Source organism: Schistocerca piceifrons, unplaced genomic scaffold, assembly GCF_021461385.2.
Source record: "Schistocerca piceifrons isolate TAMUIC-IGC-003096 unplaced genomic scaffold, iqSchPice1.1 HiC_scaffold_835, whole genome shotgun sequence".
NCBI lineage: Eukaryota > Metazoa > Arthropoda > Insecta > Orthoptera > Acrididae > Schistocerca > Schistocerca piceifrons.
Window position 1 is genome coordinate 771,442 of NW_025729097.1, and position 24,266 is coordinate 795,707.

Genomic DNA, 24,266 nt, shown 5'->3' on the forward strand with positions numbered 1-24,266 from the left:
TTACTTCATCCCTGAAACAATTGTCATGTAAAGTCACAGCACACTTATTTGGACTTGCAATGTTGAAAATGTTGGTGCTGAACTGGGAATCTAACTTGGATATCTCTTTCTGCCATTTTGAACATTTTTCGGACAATACAGTTCCATCGTTTTGTTGGGTCCCCAACATTCCATAGTTATCCAGGTTTCAATGAAAGGGGAAGGTCTGGTTTTAAACACTGGTTGGGTACAAAAATTTTCGCTGTGTGATTTCAAGTTGTAGCATTCGCACTGCAAGTAATATGTGGAAAGCAATTATGATTTTTAGCATTTGTGCATGCAATGTCAACAATAACAATTCGTGCCAATTTTGACCCTGAAACAGGCAGAGAACTTTTTATCCTATCATTTCAGATTTATAAATTCCAGTCCTAGTGGCTGGTGGAAAAGTATTTGACAGGTGTGTAGCCAGTGGTGATAGCATATACAGGGTTAAGAGTCCCAGTCAGCACAGAACTTTTCCTCGCATAATTTCTAGTTCAGACATGAGCATATCTCACTGGTGGTGAAATAAACCGACATTGTGTATCTATATGTGGCTAGAAAACAACATGATATATGCTGGGTTCGAAACGCAGCAGGGGAATACTTTGGTGTATAATCATTTCAGTTTCATCATCCCTCTAGCGGTGAAAAATTTCGATACATAAAATTATAACAGTTTATTGTGCTTCATTCACAATCCCTGCCCAAAACAAAACTTTATGCCCCATCATATCAAGTTTGAAAAAGTGCATATGATGTCACATGCAGTTACAATGATAGTTAAGATCTGTAGTGACCAGATTGGAGTCCTGGATCGCAGTCCAATACAAAAGCATGTAGTTTGAAGCTGAATCTTGCTTTTTGAAATCTCATTTATTGTAATTCACTTCAGTTTACAAGCACTGAGGACCGTCATCTCTGGTAAAGGGCTTTCTGATATTTACATTACTGTGGTATTGGTTTTCATATGGACGATAATAGACAAAGTGCAAGAAAGTTATGTGGCTGCATACAAACCAGGTGGAACGCAGTTCAGGAAATTTGGCTGCTTCTGAGCATGTTAACACATGCATATAAATTTGACAGGCACGACATTCGTCTGATTGTCAAACATTTCGTATTGTAATTAATGTGATACTTTGATCATCAGACATCGTTCAAAGCCTGTCTTAAAACTGGTCTTTGAAAGGTACAGCTACAAAATGGTTGACAGCGTGTTTCAAATTGAGCTGGAGAAGGAATTCAGTACAGCGGGCAGTAAGGCAGGGTGAACCTCGTGATTTGACAACAGAAAGAGGCTGTGGTTGTGCAACAGTTACGTGTCATAACAGTATTACCACATTCGTCTAAATTTCATTCATTAAATATGGTTGACAGGAATTTAAGTATTTTTCAAGTGAGCATCCTCACTTTGTAAGCACACATGAAACCATGGGGTAGTTGAAGTAAGCTGTGTCATTCCCCAGTGATGGAAAAACACACACTAATGTGTGTGTGTGTGGGGGGGGGGGGGGGGGGGGGTGATGAGCAATGTTTGTGATTGATGATGTAAGTTGTGCTGTGAACTTGCTACTGAAATAAAATTATGTTTTGTCCTCCACATACAGTAGGTGTGAATGGTAAATTCCGTAAGAATTTGATGTCTATCTAGAAGGGCTGGCATGGATACAAGGGGGAGTAGGATGAACATGGGATAGTGAGACATCCTCCCCAAAAAATGGGAAAACACTGTATCACTTCACTGTGTGAAGTGGACACTGTATGAAGTAAAAAATAATTCTGCTTACACGTGGTTTTATACATCTTATTTTAATTATTGTTAAAATCATAGGCACCTGTCGTGTATAAAATTTGAGTGTGACACTTTGTATAATTTTGAGAGGTTGGGGGGGGGGGGGGGGGGGTGGTTGAGTGGAATCATTGAAAGACAGAGGCAGTTCCAGAACCAAACATTGTGTATCTGTCTGTAAGTGACACCCAATAGTGTGGGGAAGTATGAGGCAGTGAACTAGGTGAAGATCACGACAAGAATTTATTATACATCATGAAGAGAATTTTTAAAATGTACACAAAGATTACTGCTAGTAAAAAGATTCCCGTTAACAAAAATTTTTTCAAACATAAGAGCTTGAGTAATTTCCCACAGCGTGCATAACGAGTTTGGAATAATATAATGTTTTAAATTTTTTTCAAGAATGTAAACAATTGTAATATGTTTGTTGTTTAAACAAGGAATTTTGATGTTAATCTTTATTGAATAAAAGAGAAAGACACTGAATGATTTACAACACTGGCTCTATGTTCATTACAATTGGTTCAGGGAATGCACAGTGTCATCTCGAACACAAGACTTCTGATATGTCAAATAGCACATAAAATACTACATCATCAATCATCAATCATCATCTAAGACTGATTATGCCTTTCAGTGTTCAGTCTGGAGCATAGCCCCCCTTATACAGTTCCTCCATGATCCCCTATTCAGTGCTAACATTGGTGCCTCTTCTGATGTTAAACCTATTACTTCAAAATCATTCTTAACTGAATCCAGGTACCTTCTCCTCGGTCTGCCCCGACTCCTCCTACCCTCTACTGCTGAATCCATGAGTCTCTTGGGTAACCTTGCTTCCCCCATGCGTGTAACATGACCACCATCTAAGCCGGTTCGCCCTGACTGCTATATCTATAGAGTTCATTCCCAGTTTTTCTTTGATTTCCTCATTGTGGACACCCTCCTGCCCTTGTTCCCATCTACTAGTACCTGCAATCATCCTAGCTACTTTCACATCCGTAACCTCAACCTTGTTGATAAGGTAACCTGAATCCACCCAGCTTTCACTCCCATACAACAAAGTTGGTCGAAAGATTGAACGGTGCACAGATAACATAGTCTTGGTACTGACTTCCTTCTTGCAGAAGAGAGTAGATCATAGCTGAGCACTCACTGCATTAGCTTTGCTACATCTCGCTTCCAGTTCTTTCACTATGCTGCCATCCTGTGAGAATATGCATCCTAAGTACTTGAAACCGTCCACCTGTTCTAACTTTGTTCCTCCTATTTGGCACTCAATCCGTTTATATTTCTTTCCCACTGACATTACTTTCGTTTTGGAGATGCTAATCTTCATACCATAGTCCTTACATTTCTGATCTAGCTCTGAAATATTACTTTGCAAACTTTCAATCGAATCTGCCATCACAACTAAGTCATCCGCATATGCAAGACTGCTTATTTTGTGTTCACATATCTTAATCTCACCCAGCCAGTCTATTGTTTTCAACATATGATCCATAAATAATAAGAACAACAGTGGAGACAGGTTGCAGCCTTGTCCTACCCCTGAAACTACTCTGAACCATGAACCCAACGCCTCCTATTCCATAATCATGTAGAACAGACAATAACTTCCTCCTAGGAACCCGGTCATATGCCTTTTCTAGATCTTAAAGCATAGATACAATTCCCTGTTCCACTCATAACACTTCTCCATTATTTGCCGTAAGCTAAACATATATGGTCCTGACAACCTCTAAGAGGCCTAAACCCACACTGATTTTCATCCAATTGCTCCTCAACTAATACTCGCACTTTTCTTTCAACAATACCTGAGAAGATTTTACCCACAACGCTGATTAAAGAGATACCTCTGTAGTTGTTACAATCTTTTCTGTTTCCATGTTTAAAGATTGGTGTGATTACTACTTTTGTCCAGTCTGATGGAACCTGTCCCGACTCCCAGGCCATTTCAATTATCCTGTGTAGCCATTTAAGACCTGACATTCCACTGTATTTGATGAGATCCGACTTAATTTCATCCACCCCAGCTGCTTTATTGCACTGCAATCTATTGACCATTTTCTCCACTTCCTCAAACGTGATCCTATTTCCATCATCATTCCTATCCCATTCTACCTCGAAATCTGAAACATTACTGATCGTATTTTCACCTACATTGAGCAACTCTTCAAAATATTCCCTCCATCTGCCCAAGGCATCCACAGGATTCACCAGCAGTTTTCCTGACCTGTCCAAAATACTTGTCATTTCCTTCTTAGCTTCCTTTCAAAGACTGCTAATTACACTCCAGAATGGTTTTCCAGCAGCTTGACCCAATGTCTCCAACCTGTTTCCAAAGTCTTCCCAAGATTTCTTCTTGGATGCTGCAATTATCTGTTTGGCTTTGTTTCTTTCTTCAACATAACTTTCTCTGTCTACCTGGGTTCTGGTATGTAGCCATTTTTGATACGCCTTCTTTTTCCTTTTACAGGCTGCCTTGACTGTGTCATTCCACCAAGCTGTTTGCTTCCTCCTACTTTTACACACTACTGTTCCAAGACATTCTTTAGCCACTTCTAGTACTGCGTCCCTGTACCTTGTCCATTCCTTTTCCAATGACTGTAATTGACTACATTCAACTAACTGGTACCTTTCTGAGATCGCTGTTATGTACTCTTGCTTGATTTCCTTACCGTGAAGTTTCTCCACTCTTATCCTCCTACATATGGACCTGACCTCCTGCACTTTCGGCCTCACAATCGCAATTTCACTGCAGATTAAATAATGATCAGTGTCATCAAAGAATCCCCTGAATACACGTGTGTCCCTCACAGCCTTCCTGAATTCCTGATCTGTTATTATATAGTCAATGACAGATCTGGTTCCCCTGCCTTCCCAAGTATACCGGTGAATGTTCTTATGTTTAAAAACGGAGTTTGTGATTACTAAGCCCATACTGGCACAGAAATCCAAGAGTTGTTTCCCGTTCCTGTTGGCCTCCATATCCTCTCCAAATTTACCCATAACCTTTTCATACCCTTCTGTTCGATTTCCAATCCTAGCGTTAGAATCACCCATGAGCAGAACACTGAAATACTGCATAAGTATTAAAATCTAAATGAAAAATAAATGATCATTTATTAGTGTTAGTGGCTATTAGACTTGTATGAACATATGTAACTGTAAGATGGTGCAGAAAAATGGTAACTCTGGTCGCACAGCCACTTTAAGCATCACAGACTATCAGAGGTGGAACAGCAACAACAATGGATGGGATAGATAATGTCATAAGGTGTGCCACAGGAGAATGGAAGCCTGTAGTGTTCACTGGGTGGCTATAGTAAAGCCATAGATCCACTGAAACACACACACACACACACACAGGGGTGGACACCTGTTCGTCGAATACACAGTAAGGCACGGTATTCTGTGTGTCACAGAAGGGAACGTATCCAAGCACTGCGTGAGCTTTATGTAATGCTGAGTACAGAGGCGAACAAAATGAGGTGGGAAGATTTAATTTTATGGGACCAGCTGGAACTGCTGGTAGGTCTGGCCTGTGATGCTGCGAGGTGGTCTCAGTGTGCAAGAGGTGTGAGCAGCCAGACACTGCGGCACCGATGCTTACTTCACCTGGTTTTCTGAACATCTTCCATACAAGCCCTCCCAGCAGAGCATTCTTTTATATTATGTGCCTTTAGAGCAATTAACATCTTCCGTGTACTGTCTGGATTTGGAGAGAACTAAGAATTATCTTGGAATAGTTACTGGCATATGGCTTGCACGTGGAAAGAAAGTGACAGACAACTATGTAACAGCCAAAGCTGTAATACTAAGGTGTGAATAACGATTACTCGGATAGTCTCCTTTACTACACAAAGAAAATTCCACAGGTCAACATCAGCAATATAAAATTGTAGATAAGTTGCCGCCCTCCTCTAATCATTCTGCAGTACACTACCTTGCTCGAGGTGTCGGCTGTAAGTGACTTACTCGGTCATCATCTTCATGCAGTGTGGCACTATTCAAAGGTGTCTCATTGTCATCAGCCACAGAACCAATGGACAACTTTAGAGACCACTTCATGGGAACAGGGCTACAGCAACCCGTACAGGCTGCCGGTTGCAAACTACACCCGTCACTGTGTCTGAGCCTATGCTGGGCAATACAGCTTTGTGTCCACAGCAGTCTGCCTCATGCTCTATTCACACAGTGAGTGTACCCTCTGTCATGACAGTTGATGCTAAAACCTAAACAACCACTTTCTGTATACATGTAGTTTAATATAATGCCCACAAACTGGCTCTTTGATGGCTTTTGTTAGCTAACATACCTGGTAATGAACACTGTTCAGTTTAGGGGTTCGCTGAAACTGCTACACGAGGGTAATGATAGCATTGTGAGCTATCGTGAAATGACTGTCTATGATGGTGTATTTTACAGCAGACACACATCTACGAAAATTCAGTGGGAAAAATTACACAGTTGGAAATACACACACCTAGAACCGAGAGACACGAATCAGTGGGTTGTCTCACACTTACCTGGTTTGTGGTGGTGGATCGTACAGCAACCGGCTCACTTCGATCAAGTCTTCCGGCTGCTTCCGCATGGCATCTGCCCAACCCTGAGTGGCCATCACCTCGTGGGTACGTGCCTTAATAAATTCGATGGCGGCTCGCCTGAGGTCACTGCAGGAGTGGCGGACTGCGAGTACGGCTGCGGCCGCCGCGGTCTCGACGGTCAGCTGAGCGGCCACCTGCCGCTCGCACTCCGCCTTCAGCCGCGACGCCCCGTACTTATCTGCTGCAGCCAGCAGCTGGGGGGCCGTGCCGGGCAGCTGGGGGGCCCGCTGGGTGTACAGGTAGGAGACCAGCTGCCTCAGCACCGGGCCCCCGATGTCGGCAATCCTCACCACGCCAGTGCTCGCCTCGAGGGTGTCGTGGGCGAACATGGCCGCGAACACAGGGCTCCTGTCCGCCAGGACGGCCCTGTGCACCACCAGCCGAGTCTCACCTGCCTCGAGTATCACCACGGCGTCGTCCCCGGCGTCCAGCAGGTCCCCCAGGTCCACAGCCACCGTCTCTGTGATGTCCTTAACTGCTTCCATTGCGGACGATTCTGAAACACGGCAACACGGAGCAGCCCTTTCAGCATACAGGTGACTGACAATACTTCTACGAGTGACAGCCACATCTGTTTCCAGCGACAGTTGATAAATACAGGGTGAGTCACCTAACGTTACCGCTGGATATATTTCGTAAACCACATCAAGTACTGACGAATCAATTCCACAGACCGAACGTGAGGAGAGGGGCTAGTGTAATTGATTACTACAAACCATACAAAAACGCACGGAAGTATGCTTTTTAACACAAACCTACGTTTTTTTTAAAATGGAACCCCGTTAGTTTTGTTAGCACATTTGAACATACAAACAAATATGTAATCAGTGCCGTTTGTTGCATTCTAAAATGTTAATTACATCCGGAGATATTGTAACCTAAACTTGACGCTTGAATACCACTCCTCTGTTGTTCAATCGTCTGTATCGGAGAGCACCGAATTACGTAGGGATCCAAAGGGAACAGTGATGGACCTTAGGTACAGAAGAGACTGGAACAGCACATTACGTCCACACGCTGGCACCTTTTTATTGGTCTTTTTCACTGACACACATGTACATTACCATGAGGGGTGAGGTACACGTACACACGTGGTTTCCGTTTTCAATTGCGGAGTGGAATAGTGTGTCCCGACATGTCAGGCCAATAGATGTTCAATGTGGTGGCCATCATTTGCTGCACACAATTGCAATCTCTGGCGTAATGAATGTCGTACACGCCGCATTACACCTGGTGTAATGTCGCCGCAGGCTGCCACAATACGTTGTTTCATATCCTCTGGGTTGTAGGCACATCACGGTACACATTCTCCTTTAACGTATCCTACAGAAAGAAGTCCAGAAATGTAAGATCAGGAGAACGGGCTGGCCAATTTATGCGTCCTCCACGTCCTATGAAACGCCCGTCGAACATCCTGTCAAGGGCCAGCCTAGTGTTAATTGCAGAATGTGCAGGTGCACCATCATGCTGATACCACATACGTCGACGCGTTTCCAGTGGGGACATTTTCGAGGAACGTTGGCAGATCATTCTGTAGAAACGCGATGTATGTTGCAGCTGTTTGGGCCCCTGCAATGAAGTGGGGACAATGTTTCAAGCGTCAACTTTAGGTTACAATATCTCCGTGTGTAATTAACATTTTACAATGCAACAAACGGCACTGATTACGTATTTGTTTATATGTTCAGATGTGCTAACAAAACTAACGGGGTTCCATTAAAAAAACAACGTAGGATTGTGTTAAAAAACATACTTCCGTGCATTTTTGTATGGTTTGTATTAAACAATTACACTAGCCCCTCTCCTCACGTTCGGTGTGTGGAATCGGTTCGTCAGTATTTGATGTGGTTTACGAAATATATCCAGCGGTAACGTTAGGTGACTCACCGTGTACAGTCCATCCTTAGTCGGTTCCAGCAGTACCACACCCTTTCTGTCCGACTGATGCCATTGGTGAATAACAGCAGATCTTTAATAATACCATTTTCAAGCTTTACCTTTTCTTTCAGCATATTTCATTTGGAGAACAAGCTCCAGAAGCGGCAAGGACATTATTTCCATCTTTTTTTCTACAGTGCAATGTTATTTGGTATGGAAATGGTTTGAAATAGACGTCTACCAAAATACTAAATAGGCTGTACAGAACTATAGTATTACTCTATTCAACGAGATGTTCTCTTTACTTCTCCTGTTATTCAAGAAAGCAACACTGTTTTATGACCTGAATCTGTATTATTCGTCATTTAACAAGCAGTCATGCGTGTACCCTTGCAGGAGTTGCTTCACACAGGGGATGAAGCCCGTGCGTCGGGAGACTGACGTGCGTTCACAGTGAAAGGTCGTGAAGTGGGTTCAGCCGAGTACGTAGTTCAAATTGTCATCCACCAGGGTACAGTAGCGGACAGACACATTCAACAAACAGTGAATTGTACTGTTTATTTCTTGAAGGATTTTTCTTTTATGGTTGTACAGTTTTGTGTATGTTTTTAGTAGTGTGGATGATGTGTGAATGTGGTCTAAAGTAAATATGTAGATCACTGTTATAGTGACAAACGCCGTACGAAGTAACGTGAGAAATTTTTAATACACTGTGAATTAAGACGACGGGGAATTTTGTATTATAGTGTGTCAAGTATGTTTATGGTAAAGGGAAGCTAATTTCAGTGTAAATGTAAACAGTTAATAATGTAAAGTATAAATAAAGTATCAGAATGTCAAATATTTTGGAAAAAAGTACAGTTCGAGTGTGTTGTTTATTGATTTGTTAGTCATGAAAAAAGCGCGCTAACACAGGAGAATAATATTTTTGTATTGGCCTTAATGCAGACTGCGCAATCACAACAGAGTATTCTTCACGCATCTCTTCTCTTGCAAATGGAGAATGCTTACACCAATCCAAGAAGTCAGATCCCAGCCTTTCAATGGTACGGTCGTGTGTAGTATGAGCTCCGAAGGAAGTAGTTGTTTGCCAGTTTCATGTCTGCATGTGCTACATGTCTCAAAAGTGCTTTACAGTGAAGGTAAATAAATTCATTCATAGCGGCATCAACGAGCAGCAATACGGCAGGGCAGCGCTACCAACTTACACGACAAGCGGGGACCCTGAAACTGGGACGGCGGCAGACGGAGGAGGTCTGACACTCAGTTTCTGCACGCCGAGGCTGCAGCATTCGACGAAAGATGAGTTTGTTAGAACTGTTTTGTGTGTGTGTGTGTGTGTGTGTGTGTGTGTGTGTGTGTGTGTGCGCGCGAGCGAGCTGCAGACTGAGTAACATGGTAAGTGATAAAGATTTTGTAAATACGAAAAAAGAAGGATTCTCATTCAGTGGAAGTGCTTCACAAACTAGCACGCTTGAACAGAGAGGAGTAGATGTTAAAGTAAAAGAGGAGGTTTTTGAGGATGTTTCTTTGTTATTTACGGACGGTGAAGTAGACTTTGCTTCAAGTACGTCAGTTGATGTAACTAGTGGAGACAATGAAGATCCTGAAAGTCACATTAAGCCGGCCAGAGTGGCCGAGCGGTTCTAGACCCTACAGTCTGGATCCGCGCGACCGCTACGGTCGCAGGTTCGAATCCTGCCTCGGGCATCTATGTGTGTGATTTCCTTAGGTTAGTTAGGTTTAAGTAGTTCTAAGTTCTAGGGGACTGATGACCACAGCAGTTAAGTCCCATAGTGCTCAGAGCAATTTGAAAAAAAGTCACATTACGCATGAAATACGTAAAAATCAATTGCATGATGACAATATTGGTAGTGTTACTGAATCAAATGTGGATACCAAATTCGGAATTGTACCGAAGGAAAAAGATAAACAGGGAACAGTAAAGCAGAAAATAGAACAAAGAGGATATGTTTGCAGCATTAATGGATTCTATGAAAGATGGACATACTAATTTGGCTGAAACAACTGATCAGAACATCAATGGAAAACTTGAAAAGCAGACTGCGGTTTTAAAATATATGTGGGAAAATTATCTGAAGTCGTTTGAAAGTAAAGTGGATGGCAAAATTTCTGAAGTTGAGAATAACTGCCAACAATCCACTAGAACTGTAGAAAAAGAATTAACAGATGCCTTGAAAAAAGTTGCTATTGGAAACAAACAAAGGGCAGATGTGATAAAAGATAGAGTGCAGAAACTAGGTCAAAATAACGGCGGTAGTGTGTGTGTGTGTGTGTGTGTGTGTGTGTGTTTTAAGATCACAAACTGTTAGGCAGTAAAATCAGTTCTGAATATGCCAAATGTATGACTGAAGTAAGAAGTGTGTCCGACTGAATGGGCGAGACAGAAGAAAATGTTCTTCAGCTAAATAACCAGGTAGAAGAGGTTGAAAATAAGTCTGGTGAGCACAGCAGTAGATTATGCCAAGTTGAAACTAACCTCAGATATGGAACAAAGAGTAGTGGGTGTAGTTTTGTAGCAGCATTATCTGAAATATCATATGTCGCTAACAGGCAGTTTTGATTCAACAGAAAATGTACATCCAAAAGAATTTTGGAATGACTTCGAAGGAGTTCTACCTAGTTTGTGGCCAGACAGACAAAAAATAGGGTTCATTACCTCTCAATTCTAGGAAGAGGCTAGAATTTGGGGGGTTATTGCTACTAAACAGTACGATATTCTATATATATTTAAAGAGGCGTTTTTTAAAGAATTTTGGGGCAAGCAAAAACAAATGAAGTTGCTAAATAGCTTCTGGGCTAGGGAAACGTTTAATCCTAGGAAGGAAAGCTTAAGAAAGTTTGCGTTAAAATGGACGACAAACTTTTCATTTTTAAACGACAAAGCCGAGACAGAAGAAATTGTTATGGGCCTGGAAGGTAAATTGCCCATGAACTGGCGAAACAAAATTATTGCAGCGCCTAGGGATGACGTTTATAAATTCATTGCTGTTTGGAGAGAGTTGACAAGTTGTTCCATGAGGAGGAGCATGCAAATCGTAACATCAGACCACCAAATAATGCAGAACCGCGGCAGAATGCAAACGTTAACAGAATTGGTGTGAGCCCCGGAAACAGCAGGAGGTGGCGCTACCCAACAAATGATAGGCGAAATAATGGGGAGCAGGTGCTCAATTATCGGCCGTATTCTCCGGTGCGAGAGGATGATGATGCGCCAAGGTGACAGCAAATGGTGGTAAACTTAAGAAATGGTACAGAATCCGTTAAACTAAATGCCGTCTGTGAAAGGGCTAGCGTTTACAAGATGGGAAGTAGTAATTTGAACCCGCTAGCAAAACCCTTTGTACGTGTTAGAACTAAACAGGCTGGGACTGTGAGTGAGGAGCAGAAGAAGGTAGTAACAACAGACGAAACGAGCTATATACACACATCTGTACATTTAACGGAGGTCTAGGAGATTTTTTGGACAGACACAAAATAAGCACTGTATTGCAGACGAAACGGGTGATGAATTAGCGGAGAACGTCCTTAGCAACCAAGTTGAAGTCTAGTCATGTTCTGGGGAAGGAATAAGTACAGAAGCTGCAGAATTACAAGAGATTGGTGATGTCAGTATAGAAGAAATACTATTGTCTATAAATGACATTTGTGAGGCTATAAGGGAGAGGCAGGAAAATTGTGACCAAAATGGCGGTCAGCCAACTAATCATGAAAGAAAGAGAGAGAGAGAGAGAGAGAGAGAGAGAGAGAGAGAGAGAGAGAGAGAGAGATTGGGGCGGTGGGGAAGGAGAACACGGAGAATGGCGAAACGCCGGAAATTTTTTTTGAGCTGTCATTAGTGAACAGAATAAATAGTATGGGGGAGAAAAGTGATGTGGGTAATTCTGCAAAAATCTGTGTAATTTCTGGAAACAGGGAAGATTTCGATAGAAGAGAGGTTGTGAACGATTTTTGGAGCAGGGTTCTGACACCAGCAATGAAGGGAAGGTGTTGAGTCAGCCAGTAATCAGTCTGCAAGTGTGGAACGAAGAAGTGCAGTGCTTGGCAGATAGTGGCAGTGGTTTACGTGCTGTGGGTAAAAGTTTGTTAGGATCGTTGCCAAATAGAAATGAAGTTGTAATAATGCCAGTAACGGGGCTGCAGATAATTGTAGCTACAGGAAAAGTTGAAAACCTGTTAAACAGGAAGTTCTGTTGCGATTGAAAATAAATGGTGTACTCCATGACTTCCTTATAATCGCTGATCTATGTATAAAAATGCCAATTGGCGTAGATTTCTTTAACCAGTACAAAGGGAGATTAAGTTTTAATGAAAATGTATTTTTTGAAAGTAATAGAAAATGACTTAACATTTAAACTAGTTGCCCATCCAGCGGAAATAGTAATTTTATTTCCTCAAAAATGTGAAGGCACGTTTTCACAAACTCACTTTGGACTAAAAAAAGGAAAAAAAACCAAATGTGCAGGACTACGCTGACCCCCCCCCCCCCCCCCCCACACACACACACACACACACACACACACACACACACACACACACTTAGCGTTAAATGAATGTTGCTTTCGTTCTGTAGAATTTTACTCCTTGTTTTCCACATGGCTAATTTGCGTAACAGAAAAAAATGTTACGCGTAGAAAATTCTTTCTACATCTACATCCATACTCCGCAAGCCACCTGACGGTGTGTGGCGGAGGGTACCCTGAGTACCTCTATCGGTTCTCCCTTCTATTCCAGTCTCGTATTGTTCGTGGAAAGAAGGATTGTCGGTATGCTTCTGTGTGGGCTCTAATCTATCTGATTTTATCCTCACGGTCTCTTCACGAGACGTACGAGGGAGCAATATACTGCTGGACTCTTCGGTGAAGGTATGTTCTCGAAACTTCAACAAAAGCCCGTACCGAGCTACTGACCGTCTCTCCTGCAGAGTCTTCCACTGGAGTTTATCTATCATCTCCGTAACGCGCTAACAGTTTCGCAAACCGTCGACTTTTACACGCATGTTCGGCACAAACTGTTCTCCTGGTTCACCGATGACATTGCAATTCTGTCAGAGACAGCAAAGGACTTGGAAGAGCAGTTGAACGGAATGGACAGTGTCTTGAAAGGAGGGTATAAGATGAACATCAACAAAAGCAAAACGAGGATAATGGAGTGTAGTCGAATCAAGTCAGGTGATGCTGAGGGAATTAGATTAGGAAATGAGACAAAGTAGTAAAGGAGTTTTGCTATTTGGGGAGCAAAATAACTGATGATGGTCGAAGTAGAGAGAATATAAAATGTAGACTGGCAATGGCAAGGAAAGCGTTTCTGAAGAATAGAAATTTGTTGACATCGAGTATAGATTTAAGTGTCAGGAAGTCGTTTCTCAAAGTATTTGTGTGGAGTGTAGCCATGTATGGGAGTGAAACACGGACGATAAATAGTTTAGACAAGAAGAGAAAAGAAGCTTTCGAAATGTGGTGCTACAGAAGAATGCTGAAGATTAGATGGGTAGATCACATGACTAATGAGGAGGTGCTGAATAGGATTGGGGAGAAGAGGAGTTTGCGGTACAACTTGATTAAAAGAAGGGACCGGTTGGTAGGGCATGTTCTGAGACATCGAGGGATCACCAATTAAGTATTGGAGGGCAGCGTGGAGGGTAAAAATCGTAGAGGGAGACCAAGAGATGAATACACTAAGCAGATTCAGAAGGATGTAGGCTGCAGTACGTAGTGGGAGATGAAGAAACTTGCACAGGATAGAGTAGCATGGAGAGCTGCATCAAACCAGTCTCAGGACTGAAGACCACAACAACAACAACAACAACAAGGAAAATCTTGTTTCGCTAGCTGTCGATAACTCAAGAAATTAGTACCAATGGAGTCAAAAAAATAAGAAGGGAAGTATAAGTACTGATATATCGCCAAATATAAAGTTCCCTGTGTTTACGAATTAGCAAAATATTCTCCTTGTGTGCTATCATTCGCCGACTTTTCGTTTCGATGTCTCGAGCGGTTTAGGAGATACGAGAGATGTTGCGCGTATTTCATTCTCGCGGGCGTGAGACGAAGTGAGCGCGCTACATAGGATCCGTTTTCTCGAGATCGGAGGCAGATAGAGACCTCCTCCCAAGTCTAAACAAAAATTCAGCATGTTGGCTAAATTTCAAACGCAACAACATATGGTTTAACCAAACGCAAAATCATAGCGACCCTTATTTTTCATTGCAGGCTTTTCGAAGTTTGCGTAGCGTCTTACTATAATGTGTATATCGGAATAAGTATGACAATTAGCGAGATGACGGGCACTTGGCCACGAAGCTGCCATATAACGCTACAAGCAAGTAAAAAATGAAATATTTTTACTGAGTAGTTTCTGTAAAATCGTTTGAGAAAGATTACAGTGTGCGCGGGCTTCGTTTCTGTCAGCGTGGAGCGCCGTCAGCCGGCGCGTGCAAAACACGTGCACGCGTCTCGACCTGCGCGCCACCCGTGATTCGTGCGCGTCGCGCTGTAGCGTCGTGTCGCGCCCAGGCCTAAAGACGGCCCTTCCTCAGCAACGGGCGGGCTGGCACCAGCGGGGCTCTGGTGGGAGTGTCGCGGACTCGGTGGCGGCAGGAACGCACTGCGGAAGCGTGGAGCAGGAAGGAGGACGCTGACCGCCAATCGACGAACCACATTCACCACAAAACCGTACAATTTGTGTTGTCAAAGTACGCCTGCATGTGAACAATTACATTATTTATACAACCTGAAGGAAACTGTTGTTCCACCCGTAAACCGTAAATTTTAAGTGGTTCCAGTGTTTCCTGTTACGAATGTACCGGTATACTCTCGTCTGCATAATTGTTAATTCGTTACATCGCCCCTTACGCGTAGCAATCAAATCTAAACATGAAGTACTAAAAACTAATATTGCGATGCATAATGTAGCAGGAATGAGCTACCACCTGCATCTTCAAACCTAAGGCCACTTTACGGTGTGTGGTGGAGGGTATTTCGTACACCGAGGCCATTCTACTCTGCGCCTCGCTGGCTTCCCGCCCACCCCCGCCGACTATCACCAGCGTGGCCGCGTGACGTCACCTCCCGCCGCTGCCGACCCTGGACTGGCGACACGCACTTATCTGCACCCACCGCGCGGACGCCCGCTTCCTGCCGACAAACCGCAGTGCCGCAGTGCAAGCGTGTCTCCTCGACGCTTTCAGGCCTGCGGCGAAATGAGCGCGACGAGAAAATTCGAGAAACTGCAGCCTACACACGGGCTTAGCGCCGATGACGCCAGCCACGTACCACTCGCGAGCGGCACAGCCAAGGCGGATGGGAGCAGTGAGTGGTACCCTCTGCCACGCACTGCCACGCGGCTTGCCGGCACGTACATACAGACTTAGGTGTTAGACTTGCAAGTTTGCTGAAAGTCCTACAGCGGCATGAGGTACAGCGCAGAGTCTCACAAGTCACATCCAGTATAAACCCCACGCCACGGCCGATTCTGTCAAGACTACAACTCGCACTTATACTACACGTGTAATCTATTACTTTACAAATGCGCCACTGTCTCGAATATTTGACGTTATGCATGGAAGCGAGAGAAACTTTTGAGAAGGTTTGAGATAATGTTCAAACTGTTGCAAGTTGCCATGTGCTGTCATTCCCAGACAATCGATGAACGTATCGTGGGTTATTTGGGCTCCACGAGATGCGATGGCAATCTCCGTATCTGTCTCGTTGAGCGTAATACTTGTCTCGCTGTAAGAGGGCTTTAAACACAAGTTTGGACCTCTTAGCGAGCAGTTTACGACATAACTTTTAAATTCGCCGGATAACAGAGTGAAATACTGAGAATAAAATTTTTTTGCCTCCAGAAGTCGTTTGAGGCGCCTTATTTAACGAAATGGGTTCATCTACGTAACTATTTGTAAGAGGCTTGTACAGACGACGTGGGGCATTTGTAGTTTGATGTAGGCTTGTCGATATAAACGAATTTTATTTAGCCAATACGGAGTATCCTACTTACTTCACCAGAGTACTTTCAGTCACAGTTTCACTTCTAAACATGGAATAAAATTTCCAGAGTGAAATTCCAGAGTGTGCACTGATATTGAACTTCTTGGAAGATTAAAACTGGGTGCCCGACCGAGGCTCGAACTCCCGACCTTTCCCTCTCGCGAGCAAGTGCTCTACCACTTTTTTTTGCGTTTTGTTCGTTGTTGATCGTTGTGTTTGGTCGTTGCGGACGTCACATGACATCCGGTATGGTTCGTTTCTTGATCCTTGGACTCAGTTTTTTTTATTACAGAGGCCAAACACCTCTCTGACCGAACACGCTGAGCTACCGTGCCGGCTTACCTGAGCTACCGAAGCACAACTCAAAACATCTGCTCTACTTCCGCAGCAGAGCACTTGCCCGCGAAAGGCAAATGACCCGAGTTCTCGACTCTCGGTCCGGCACACAGTTTTAATCTGCCAGGAAGTTGCGTGCAATAAAATTTGTTTCGCGAGAGGCCGTGTCTGAGGGAACAAGTAATTTTCCTTCATTTCTATTCTATCACTTAGTAGCAAGCTGAGTTTATTGTACCTAAATGAGTTGTGAAATGCATGTTGCTGCCTTTTCAGATCACTACAACGAAAAAATTTGTTTGTTTTGAGATTAAACTGAGTACATACTGTCAATTGTAACAGCTGTCTGTACTTTGCGGCTCTTTATACTGAATTGAACTATCAGTACCGGCAATAGTTGCAACATTTTTTGCAAACAAATCTCGCACCCTTCAGACAGCACGGGGCGACTGCGCGTCGTCCCCACCTGCTGCTGCGCCCACACGCACACTCGCCCGCCCTCCCGTAGGAAAGCGACTGAGCGCCGCCTCGCTGTCCCACAAGCGGCGGGCCGGGCCGGCCCGGGGCAGCGGCTCTCAGGTCACGTGACCCCCTCCGCCGCCAGCAACGCCACGACCTTGGCGCTTCGTGGCAGCGTTTCATTCCCTTCTCCGAGAAGCGAGCACACGCAACGCTCACTGCGACAGAACGCTGCCTAACGAATGAACATCTCCGTCGCTCGCTTCTCCCTACGTTCAAAATTGGCTCCGAGCACTATGCGACTTAACTTCTAACGTCATCAGTCGCTTAGAACTAGTTAAACCTAACTAACCTAAGGACATCACACACATCCATGCCCGAGGCAGGATTCGAACCTGCGACCGTAGCGGTTGCTCGGTTCCAGACTGCAGCGCCTAGAACCGCACGGCCACTCCGGCCGGCTTCTCCCTACGTCATCGCCTGTATTTTCCGTAGTTATTTTGATTTCAGTCTTAACCGAGAAGCTCATAGGTCACAAGTACATAACGTAATTAATTCGCATGATCTGGCCATTCATCTTATAGCGTTTCAGTTGACTGCCTGCTGCCCTGGTGTCCATGCAAGAGCTTAAAATTTCCTGTCTGCTCCTATGTACTGCGCAAAGTACGACGGTCGAAATGTTTATTTTGCAGCAGCAGTTTTTGCAGTAAGCGGTAGTAATATTTAACAGTTCGTAATAAGAGGGTGTCATCTGTGCTGTGATTGGCTGAGGCAGAACACACTGAGCAGTCGTCGTATCCGGTTTCATACTATCGGCGCTTTGGTGCCACATTTGCTCACTTTGTATTCAAACTTACGTCCAAAGCAGAAAAGGCCACCGAACACTCGATATACCGGCGCAATTTCTTACAATACAACGGCGCAAAATAACCGAATATCAAAACGTCATCCCCGTAAGCTGCAGTTACTTTAGGGTCAAATACCAAGTTTAATTTCCGCCGCTTCAGTGTAAGGCCAACACTGTGGATCACCGCACAAAACTGTTGACGTCATAGTAGTTTTGTATAGTCCTGCCTGAAAAATTTCGTTCCAGAAAAGCCACGTTCATAAACTTTGGCATCAGCTGGAAACACTGTACTATTCGTCATGTAAAGAGTGGGTATTGCATCTCATAATGCGAGAAAAGACCCTACCACACCAATTACTACACTTTTTTCAAGACCTTCCCAGTGACCTCTGCTCGTGTCGAGACAGTATTTGACTGCCGTGTCCTCTACAGAGTCCTGACTACTGGACCGGCGTAAGGGGTCGTGGGTTCTCTCCCAGCAGTTGCTTTCCTGCTCAGAAATCCGCGCCCCGCCGCGGTGTGTAAGAACGTGGCGGTATCTGCTGGACCGCGGCCACACAGGACGGGTCTGAGAATTATTTTTGCATTTTTCATTATTATTCACTATCGTTGTTGGTTCGATTGTTTAGCTTTGCTACCACTCGTTCTCACCCGACGGTAAACTGCTATAAAGATAATAAACATCAAATAAAAATTTGATTAATAAAAAGATAAAAAATCAGCTCCTTATTCTCATATCAAGTAGACAGACTTTCACCCCAATTAATTCTGAGCCGACAGGTAAGACTGCGTACTTCCGCAGGTGATGTACATCGAAGATACCCCTAAAATATAGATACGCTTCTCGTCCAATTTCGCATCAAGAACTTACTTACATTGTACCATGCAATATGCAACAAAGTTTTCCAGATGAATCATTCATATAATTTATGCCACACAACATTTTCACCGTGTACATGATTACGGCGCGATTCACTCTTAAGAGCCTGGCAGAAGGTTCATCGAATTACCCTGCGACTAATTCTTTCCCGTTATACTTTCCCAAGAGCGCGCGAGAAAAATGCACACTTCAAGACGTTCCACGACAACTTTAATTCTCTAGCGACGGTCATTTCACTATGCAGCAAAGTATTCTTGTATTGGCAGGACAAAACTGGTGACTAAATTTCATGAAAAGATCTCGCCCCGACGAAATGGCCTTTCACTTATTGTCATCGCAACTCGCGTGTCATATCCGTGACACTTTCTCCCTTACTTAGTAATAAAACAAAACAAACTGTCCTCCTTTGGACTTTTTCGATGTTCTCAGTCAATCGCATCTGGTAAGCATCCCTTCACCACAGCAAACATTCCGAACGAGGAGACGTCAAGGGATCACCAATTTAGTAATTTGGTACAAGCGTGGTGTCGGCCGTCTCTCCAGTAGCTCTATTGTATCTACTAAGTGTTCTGCCAATAAAATGCGCTCTTTGGTTCGCCTTCACAACAACATTTTCTATGTGTTCTTTCCAATTTAAGTTGTCCGTAATGGTAATTTCAGTCGGCTTTGCATAAAGCTTAACACGTCATTATGTAGCATCAGTTGCTAGTATCCGTACAAACAAGTTACCGTCTCCAAATCATTTTGCATTTGGTTTCCATGTTCTGCTGACCTTACCAGACGGTAAATGTCATAATTTTATACAGTCTAAAATGGCTGCTCAGATTATCTAGTAAAGCAATTACGTACGTCAGGAACGGCAGAGGACCCTCAACACTTTCTCGGAGCACCATAGATGTACCTTCTGTTTTACTCGATGACTTTCCTCGAATGACTACGAACTGCGACCTTTCTGCGAGGAAATGACGAATCCAGTCGCACAACTGGGAAGGCACTCCCTGGACACGCCGTGTCAAATGGTTCAAATGCCTCTAAGCACTATGGGACTTAACATCGGAGGTCATCAGTGCCCTAGACTTAGAACTACTTAAACCTAACCAACCTAAGGCCATCCCACACATCCGTGCCCGATGCAGGATTCGAACCTGCGACCGTAGCAGCAACGCGGTTCCAAACTGAAGTGCCTAGAACCGATCGGCCACAGCGGCCGGCGACACGCAGTTCGATTACAAGTTGCATGTGAGGCCCGCTGTCATGAGCCTTCTCGAAATTCATAAATATGGAATAGATTTGAGATCCTCTGTCGACAACGCTCGTTATTTGGTGTGAAAAAAAGAGCTAGTTGTGCTTTACAAGAAATTTATTCTGAACAAATCGCTTTCTTCGAGGTAACTCATTTTCGAAATTATTCTGCAGATTGATTCCAGTGATGTGAGGCTGTCTTTCATCGCATTACTCCCATTTCCTTTCTTGAGTATTGGTGTGACCCGTGCGGCTTTCCCGTCTTTAGCTACGTATGTTTCTTCGTGTGAGTGGTTGTACGGGATCCATCGGACGTGGCTTGATGCCGACTAATTACTTTACCAAAGTAGAATATTCAACAAGTAGAAGATTAATCACCTCTAACGTATCACTGCACTGTAGAACAACGTCTGAAGCAAGAGATCAAACTGGTAACTGTATCTTTCAGCATCACTCAGTACGGCTGTAAATACGCATACAGAGGCCGGCAGGTTATGTGGGGGTCAGCATGACAATATGACCAGCGGCTGTCTTGAGCACCAGTGGGCAGAGATCGGCAGCACTGTGCGACACGCTTCCGGCACGGGTGCGCCGGCCAGAGTGGTGACGGAGGGCCGACACCCGCCGTGGTTCCACACCAGCGTTAGGAGGCAAACACAGCTCCACTGCAAAACTACGCGCGGCCAAAACCCCACAGCAGAACTAAATTAGAGTAAGGAGAGCCTTATGTGCAGCATTCAACGAATTTAGAACTCAAATCCTGTCTACCAACTTGACAGGATGTACTGGTACCAGGAAGTTTTAGTCCCACTTTAAGTGAATAAATAGGTCGAAACCATCTGTCCACCCCAACCCCCCTGTTTTACACTTCCCTCCACTACTAAATTGGGGATCCCTTGCTGTCTGAGAATGTGTCCTGTCAACTGATGCCTTCTTCTAGTCAGGTTGTGTCACAAATTTCTTTGCGCGGCAATTCTATTCAGTATCTCATTACTTACGTGATCTACACATCAATTCTTGTGCATTCTTCTGTAGCACTGCAATCTAAAACCTTTGTTCCTTTCCTGTCTGAACTTTTTATCGTCCACATTTCACTTCCAGAAAAGGCTACCACTAATACTGCCAGGAAAGACTTCTTAATATTTAAATTTATATTCGAATTTTAAACATTTCTCTTCTTCGGAAACGCTTTTCTCGCCCTTACCAGTGTGCATTTTATATCTTCTCTACTATGTCTACCATCAGTTAAGCATAACTAGGAAAGGTCACCTACTTCTTTTAGCGTCTCTTTTCCTAATCTAATTTCGTCAGAATCGCCTAATATAATCTGGCTACATTGTATCGCTTTTGTTGATGATCTTGTATCTTCCTTCCACGACACTGTCCATTACGTTTAACTTCTCTTCCAATTCCTCAGAAAACCTCAAAAACTTGGATTACAGAGAAAAGCCTTAAATACTAAACGTCCTTTTCCAAAACTGTTTCACTGACGAATATTAGTCCGTAGTTCCGCCTTTAATAATCGCACAAACGTCAAAATAGCAGATATCGAAAGATGCGACCATGTGATAGAAAACCAAGTGGAATCGCAAGAGAAAGTGCTACTGCGCTTTTTCTGAGAACTGTCTTGAGCCGCTATTTCGGGAACCCACACACATTGGGAATGTTTAGACGATTAAACTACAAAGTGACCTGACTTTATAGATATTGCAACTATATGGACAGGAATTGATGATCTCTATTTCAACGTAGGGACGATGCTTACTGAAGCTAATACATACTTCACGAAGCCTAGGAGAATATCTATGATGGATATAGTAGATAAGCAGGTATTAGTATCTTAAGACAATGAATAGGCATCATTTAATTTCGATGTGATGGACGTGAAGGAATTATGGACAAGGTGTAAAATAATTGGAAATTGCTCTCTGAAGCAGTACGAGCCGAGTGAGTGGATTAAGGGCAGTTTAATCACAAAATTGCGGAAAATCCAAAGCATACAACTTCCATGTCATAACTCACTTTGCCAAGTACCTGAGAAAATTCTGATCCCACGGCACAGCTGGGGTGTGATCCAAAAGGAGAAAGTAACCTACTTCCAGCCGCTTTACGGTGTGTGGTGGAGGGTACTTTCAGCACCAGGGCCTTCTCTGCCGCACATTCCCCTTCCCCCCCTCCCCCTTTCACCCACTACTGCCAGTAGTTTTCCGCGGGTGTGGCCGCATTGCGTCAGCTGCTCGGGGAAGTCCCGGCCTCTGTGCAGCCCGGGCTGGCCGCAGCGGACGCAGATGTCTCCACCGGCGGACGGCCGCTCCCTGGCGGCAGACCGCTCTCTCCCGGCGGCTGTGTTGTGTGTCTCCCCAGTGTCCAGGCTTGCGGACACAGTGTTTACTTCCGCGCCTGTCTGTCAACAGGACGCCAGCCGCACCCGAGTATTCTGGCTGTTGTGTCGTTTGTGCCCCGAAAGAGGCTTCCAGCGCGGAAGCTTCACTCTTGCCAGCTGAGCTAGCCGCCCACGCCTTACGACACAACTTTAAACATGTCCAGATACGGAAGCTTCATCTGTCGTGCGTCACAAAATTAAAATGTCAGCAAGTTTTACAACAGTATACGCAACCCCGCAGCGTTCACGGTTCATTCTGTTACCTCCTTTATACGGAAGATATGCAAGCGTCACATCTGACACACTAAAAAACTTACAAAATTGCAATTTGTGATGTTTTTCCGATAGACAATCTGTCTGCGTGTGAGAAACATAACCTCAGTAGAAACGTTACCACCGATCTGTGGTTCATCTAGCTTGGAAAGAGTTTTACATTTATTGTGAAATTTATTCCCATTTCGCGAATCCGAATTGACGTCCGCTATTTGCGAAACATGAAACTTTTTGCCGGAGCGGGACTCGAACCCAAATCCCGCCCAAACTTCCATGTGCCACAAACGGCTCACGTAAATCCAGATTCGTGAAATGCGAATCCATTTCGCTTTATTTACGCAGCTGTAATCGTGAGACGAGAGTGTATGCATCTCCCAAGGGCAGTGTAATGTGATACAGAGATGGTATTGACACAGCCATTGTAACCATCGAGTTATATTTGTTTCAGAGTATCTAGGCGTTACTTTAGCTCGATTACGGACCTAGTTGAATACACTGGAATATGCAGTTGGAACTATCGTGCACTGACGGAGACGGAGACTATTGGGTTAAGATTTCCCACAGCAGTCTTGTCAGGGCGCGAACAAGCGCATACGTCTGTGACGTGGGCCACTTGTACTTTGATAGCGATTTGTCTCTACTTCGAAATTACGCTGTCTGCTTCGCGAGCGGTAGTTTCAGCTGTCATTCCTTGCACAGAAGGAAGGACGTTTCTAAGGCAACCTGTAATTTTCTTTCATTTCCATTCCGAGCTCAGTAGCAAACTGCACTCGTAAATGACGCTAGCAGGGTGGTGTCGTACACATTGATGTCTTCTGATGTCACTTAAACGATGTGAAAACGGCGTCTTCCTTATAGGTAAAACACAGCACATGTCGATAATTTTGAAATTCGTCTCTGCTTGTACGTATTTAAACTGATGTCTGCATGTAACTACCGAAAACAGGAATCACGTTTTTGTGAATAAAGTTAACACACTAGAGAGAACAAGACGGGCTGCATGTCGTACAGAGAAGTGTGCCCGCCGATATGCAGCATCTAACACCACAGCTCTAATGCTCTACTGATTCATTTTGCCTTTTCTTTTATTTAATGTCAGATCGTTGAGTTTCTGTAAATGATGTTTGATTGAATCGATGACAAAATTGTATAGTCCTTTCTTTGTAAAAACTCTGATGTCATGGTTTGATTCTATGCAGTGTAGTGTATCTACCATTTAAATTATTTGTCTCATTCGGAGGGAGACGAAACTTAATGTATATAATTGTAATTTTGTTTAAATAATTTTTTGTAGAAATGTCAATATATGCTAATGTTCTGTTTTTTTAAACGTTTGTTTGCTGTTATGTAAACTACTGACCTTCATTTAGGGTTCTTAAGTTATTTCATATGTAAAAGGTGTTGTGGTTCCCCTCGGGAACGGAACTCCGTAGCACGCGCTAAACGTGGTGGGCATGGACAGAAAGGTGGAACCAAGAGTCAGTCGGGACCGAGCTACCAAACTGTCAACTGCTCATGTAAAAGTTGTGTATTGTG

At 43.9% G+C, this 24,266-nt stretch overlaps 1 protein-coding gene across 1 annotated transcript in view; it reads right to left on the reverse strand.

The window, feature by feature from the left end:
* Window positions 1–24,266, reverse strand: part of LOC124770903 (BTB/POZ and MATH domain-containing protein 3-like) — an 83,692-nt gene that overhangs the window by 39,753 nt on the left and 19,673 nt on the right. The window contains exon 2 of the mRNA XM_047249220.1: window positions 6,346–6,922. Within this exon, the coding sequence (XP_047105176.1) occupies window positions 6,346–6,911 (566 nt within the window). The 5' untranslated portion in view covers window positions 6,912–6,922. The remainder of the gene's footprint in view (window positions 1–6,345; window positions 6,923–24,266) is intronic.